Source organism: Leguminivora glycinivorella, chromosome 13 (assembly GCF_023078275.1).
Source record: "Leguminivora glycinivorella isolate SPB_JAAS2020 chromosome 13, LegGlyc_1.1, whole genome shotgun sequence".
Classification (NCBI taxonomy): domain Eukaryota; kingdom Metazoa; phylum Arthropoda; class Insecta; order Lepidoptera; family Tortricidae; genus Leguminivora; species Leguminivora glycinivorella.
Window position 1 is genome coordinate 1,681,654 of NC_062983.1, and position 6,000 is coordinate 1,687,653.

Consider the following 6,000-nt stretch of genomic DNA (forward strand, 5'->3'; position numbering starts at 1 on the left):
GAAATGGGGACGTAGGAACAAGGTTATACAGTTCCTCAGCGCACTCTCTGAAATGTATCCTGTAAAATACCGATAAGCTGGCAACCTTCCGACGATGCTCCAGGCCATGTAGTCGAGAATTGGTTAGCTCGTCGTCGTTGATGATTCTCTTGGCCCTCCTCTCGACTGACTCGAGCGCCGCAAGCAAATTTGAAAATAATGACACCCTTTTTTGCTCCTGAGCAAACTCTATACAATAAAATTCTACTCCGACTAACAGTAACAGTCAAGCAACAGAAAAAACAACGTCCACACCTCCAAAAAGAGGAGCTATGAATCCATCTATAGGTTTCCGTAGGACCAATTCAACTTCGCAACTGACTTATTTGATTTAGTTGTGGTTATTTTTCATGTTTTTGATTTATCTTCCAGCGAGACCTGAATGTTCAGCCGGCAGCGTGGTACAGCAACTAGCTGGAGCCCCAGGAGGCGAAGTCAGGGCTCGATGTTCGGTTACAGCGCCATCTATACACGACGCTGGGCCGCTGAGGTTCTACTGGACGTTTAACGGGACTAAGGATGTTTTACCAGTAAGTTCATTGCCAGATGTAACTAAGCTGATGAAAAAGTAGAATATATTAAATGTGTGTCATTTCTAAACGACCTAAAACTTTTATCACTGTAACGATTTTCAGATCTTCAAAAACAGAGCGTACTCTCACTATTTAGGCTAGCCACTTTATGTGTGTATTGGTATTACCTATAGCCGACAGTCATTGCTGACCATAAGCAATTTAATCCTCTCAGTAAAAAAATAATCCTGCTTCCAGATACCACCAGCAAACGTGACAGTCATGGGAGCTAGCAGCACGGTGGTTCACGGTCTACCAGCAGACACAGGCGAAGACCTTGGATGGTTGGCTTGTTGGGCGAGCAACGATGTAGGGAATCAGCGGGAGCCGTGTTTATTCAGGATACTGCCAGCTGGTATGTGTTCTATTCATCTTCTATACAGTCAGCAGTAACAGGTGGTTCACAGTCTAGCAGCAGACTCTAGTGAAGTCCTTGGATAGTTGGTTTATAGGGCAAATCAGCGGGAGCCTTTTATTTAGGATATTGCCTGCTGGTATGAGTTCTATGTTCATCTTCTATACAGTCAGCAGTAACAACAGTGATTCACAGTCTTCCAGCAGACACCGGCGAAGACCTTGGATGGTTGGCTCATACTGATACGTTTTAACTATTATTTTGATTTAAACTATTATTTTATCCGGAAGCTTTTAGAATTGAGAATAGTTTCTTTTTATTATAACGCCAACGATGTCCACAGCGCTCCCAGAGCCCCCAGTGAACTGCGAGCTCGACAACTCCCTGCTCCGCTGTGAGCCTGGTCACGACGGCGGGCTACCCCAGCGGTTCCTACTCGAGGTCCTCGAGGTACGGCCCTCGGCGCCCATCAGCAATGAGATCGCCACGATGAACGATCAGGTGAGCACGTGTGGCGTGCTTGTGAATGTGTGTAGGGCCTACCGCGAAGGTTCATAAATTGAGGGTTTACCTTTAACTGGTGGTATAGAAAATATGTCCGCTTTTGTAGATTCCGGTGTTCGCGGTAGGGCTTTTGGAGTCTATCAAATGATCATGTGCATTTTTAAGGATACATGTTTACTGTTCTCTTAACCTTGTTCCTTGTCGTTATAATCCAAAAATTATAAGCTTTAACACTTTGTTCTCTTCATCTACATGCTTTTTCAGAGAATACAATAATATGCTACTAATTTCTTGAAAGCAAAAACTGCTTTAAATTAAAATATTCTGCCTCTATTGGCAGTCTGCCTCTATTTATAATCATTTGTTTTGTCTCCACTGTATCTTTTGTCTGGTTCTTTTGCTGAGGTGTGCCAATTTAATTTAAATATCTTAGATGACATGCCATCACCCTAATCACCACCGTTTTCAACATACCATAAAAACAGAAAGACACCATGAACTTGTTACCTTTACCGACAATTTTATATTTTGTCATTTTTCAGGGTATTTCTGGCCGAGGGCTCTCAGAAGCGGTCTACCGAGCCACCAACGATGCTCCTCAGTTCGTCGTGGACGCCTTGTCCCCTGGACGCTATACATTCCTGGTCTACTCTGTGACGTCTAGAGGAAGGTCTCCCAGACCGGCAGCATTGCATAGCGTTGCAATCAACCCGGCTGATGACTTGGATAGGCCTGGTAAGAATTTAAGTTAAGAACTTGGTATGGGAATTTGAGATAAAAATCACTTATGATAAGGATAAGGATAAGCAATATAAGCATAAGGGTATTTCGTGTGAGTTGGTTATACTTCTAATGTGGACTAGAATCGACGTCAGAGTCCTCAAACAGTTTCTTGTGGATTTGGATCAGCAGAGGGTAATCATTTGACCCAACATTATTTTAAGAAACAGTTGATTAATTGAACTTCACGATAATGTTGCTGAATAATTATGTCAAAAAGCTTTAACTACACGACGTAGTGAAATATCAATTTTGTTACTTCTTCTGGACTTTCGGAGCAATATCTTTAGGAAGATTTTCGCTAAATTCACCAGGACCATCGGCTTCATATAATGTCACTATCACTACCCCCTAGGCTCGACAGATCGTCAGCTTATCATTTTCAAATCTTTCTTAATTTACCTGTATATTCTCAGGTTCTCTACAAACTATGACGCCAGCGCCCCCACCAATGACAGCTGGTGACAACGGCGTTGCTTTAGTAGTGGGCGCAGCACTGAGTCTGATCTTGCTGACCATTCTGACTACGTTGTGCGTTGCGCTGGTTGTAATGTGTAAGAAGAAGACGAGGCCTCCAAGAGATCCTGAGCAGAGGTAATTGTTGATGTTGTTTTTTTATGGCAAGCATAACCTACAGATCGATGTGGTCTAGAAAAACCTGCGTGACCTTCAAGTGAGTGGCATCAGATTGCACAGGTTAAGAGCGAATGTCGGAGTCTGGTGTCGGAAGCCAAGATCCCCTTCGGATCGCTTCGGACTTACTTACTTGTAAGTACATATAACCTACAGAAGATAGTATTCTTTACGATTGAGTTGCAAGGTAAACAATTTTAGTTTCCTTTTTGGTTACGAAATTTAGATTATAGGGTCATTCCATTGCTAAAGAATCCTTTTTAACAAAATTTCTCTTGGTAATATTTTAAATGAAAAGAACTACATTGCTCTTGAATCATAACCCACTAGAAATGGAAATCCGCATGCATATACCACATTAAAAAAACCGGCCAAGAGCGTGTCGGGCCACGCTCAGTGTAGGGTTCCGTAGTTTTCCGTATTTTTCTCAAAAACTACTGAACCTATCAAGTTCAAAACAATTTTCCTAGAAAGTCCTTATAAAGTTCTACTTTTGTGATTTTTTTCATATTTTTTAAACATATCAGGGTTCAGGGGGGGACGCACTTTTTTTTCCTTTAGGAGCGATTATTTCCAAAAATATTAATATTATCAAAAAACGATCTTAGTAAACCCTTATTCATTTTTAAATACCTATCCAACAATATATCACACGTTGGGGTTGGAATGAAAAAAATATCAGCCCCCACTTTACATGTTGGGGAGGTACCCTAATAAAACATTTTTTTCAATTTTTTATTTTTGCACTTTGTTGGCGTGATTGATTTACATATTGGTACCAAATTTCAGCTTTCTAGTGCTTACGGTTACTGAGATTATCCGCGGACGGACGGACGGACGGACGGACGGACGGACGGACGGACGGACAGACAGACATGGCGAAACTATTTAAGGGTTCCTAGTTGACTACGGAACCCTAAAAAACAAAACACTATAGTTAGAAGGAACCTTTCAAATCCTTATAAAGTGCTGTGGTGTATGTATAATACAACTTACTACTTGGTAAGCTTTCTAAAAGGTTTTTTCTGATTCCAGTACAATCCTCCGACGAAGCGTCGGAGTATCCATGTACGGAGGATCTTCAGTATCTCCAAGCGTCGTGCCAACTGTCGTTGTGAGAGGTCATCGTGGGTCAAGAGTCCTTGCTGCTAGATGGTCAGGAGTTTTAGATGATACACCTTTAGCTGTACTAGCTTTGGATACTAGAGCTCATGGTAAGTTAATAAAGACAGAAAATAAATTATTGGTTCATTTATTTATTTAATCGTATGGCATACACAAAAAACAGGCAGTTATATGAATGTCAGAGAATACACATTAAAATACAATTACAATTTAAACTAAATGTCAACATTCAGTGAGCTCAGCCACGCAATTGCGTCGGGTGTTAGGCGCAGCAGGTCTTCTGGTGGTCCCGAGTATGAGTGCAGAGGGCATCGCTGAATTATATGCTCCATAGTTTGGACTTCTTCGCCACACTCGCACATTGCAGAGTCTTTCCACCCCCATTTGTGCAGACAGTAATTGCAGCGGCCGTGACCCGTTCGTATTATTGGTTCAAGGTCACGGTAACAATGGTGGTGTACAATAAATGTGTAGTCATCATCATTAGCCACAGCATCTTGAACAGATGAATTTTACAGCGACTTTTACGAGATACGTGCGCTGAATCTGTTGATGATAAATGATAGTCCACAATATTTTAATTAAGTATGAATTGTGTGGGTAAATTATTAAATTTGAAATGTTTGTATTTTTCTTACTATTCTAATTTAAATATTATAATTAGTAACGTAGTGAAATGTATGATATGAAAATTGATACTATATGTATGTTCCTAGATTAGTTAAATCATATTTGCACGCTTTTTATAGGCAAAATAGTTGAACGAAATTGTACCTCTTGACCATCTTACTGTACACTATTTTATGCAAATAAATTACTTACTTACTTACTTACTTTCTGTGTGGTGCCAAATGTCGTTGTGAGAGGTCATCGAGAGTCAAAAAGTCCTTGCTGCTAGATGGTCAGGAGTTTTAGGTGATACACCTTTAGCTGTGCTAGCTTTGGATACTAGAGCGTATTTTATTGAATTCTTATTACATTGTATGACTTTTGGGTATATCTGATCCATAGGCTGCTAGCGTAAAAAGATGAACAGCATGCTTTTGTTTTTTTGTACTTTTCATGAGAATGTATGCTTTCTTTCAGATGATATAGACAGTCACAGCGAGGAACACCAGGAGACTGAATTCACGAAGAGTATGGACGATATGGAAACTCAAACTGATTCGTAGTTTAAATAAAATATTATACTTATGTACATTGAAATAAGTGCCTTAAATTGGTTTAACTGTATAAATTTTGTGAATGATTACTTCTTAAAAATATTTATTTCGAGTCTAGCCTCCTGAGTCGGATGCATTTCTTTTGTTTTCGAATTTGGAACCTTTAGTTACTCAATAAAAATTCAAAATAAATTTTGGAATATGTACAGTCAAAGAGGATCGAGTATTATAGAAAGTTACTCTCAAAGTAAAATGTGTAATCACAGAGCATAGACTGCCATCTCTCGACTCAAGCTTAAAACTTTTGACCTCAATTTTGATAATATTAGCGCCATCTAGCCGAGCATCCCCAAAGGTGTAACGCCATCTAGGCCACCGTACCTTTTTCTCTAGGGCTTTGAGGTACGTTTTTTTCTTAGACTTTATCCGTCTATACGGAGCTACAAATTATTTTTGGTACAGTCAACCAATTGGAACCCTAGGCCACTGTAGAACTATGTCATAGTGACGTTTATAAATCAAATTGTAAGAAATGTCTTACTGTACTGCTCAGCTTGTCATTTTGACATTTTAGAGTGGCTTTCCAATTGGTTGACTATACAGGACGACTGGAGGCTAGGTAATGCACAAAATTAATAAACTAGGAGTAGATGAAGTTAAGTCTATGTTTTTATCGGGAAGCAAGTACCTATGGTAGTAAAATTTGACAAAATATATACAAGAAGAATCCAAGTTTTAAGAATGAATCTTAAGTATAACGTGGAATGATAAAGTGCATGGTTCAGTATTATTTTATTAGAGATAGATAACTGTTTTAAAAATATGAAAT

The 6,000-nt window shown here is 39.5% G+C and overlaps 1 protein-coding gene across 1 annotated transcript in view; it reads left to right on the forward strand.

The window, feature by feature from the left end:
* Window positions 1-5,457, forward strand: part of LOC125232978 (nephrin-like) — a 214,198-nt gene extending 208,741 nt beyond the window's left edge. The window contains exons 11-17 of the mRNA XM_048138841.1: window positions 412-569; window positions 810-966; window positions 1,310-1,467; window positions 2,013-2,205; window positions 2,667-2,844; window positions 3,919-4,097; window positions 5,095-5,457. Coding sequence (XP_047994798.1) covers window positions 412-569; window positions 810-966; window positions 1,310-1,467; window positions 2,013-2,205; window positions 2,667-2,844; window positions 3,919-4,097; window positions 5,095-5,180 — 1,109 coding nt within the window. The 3' untranslated portion in view covers window positions 5,181-5,457. The remainder of the gene's footprint in view (window positions 1-411; window positions 570-809; window positions 967-1,309; window positions 1,468-2,012; window positions 2,206-2,666; window positions 2,845-3,918; window positions 4,098-5,094) is intronic.
* The last annotated feature ends 543 nt before the right edge of the window (window positions 5,458-6,000 follow it).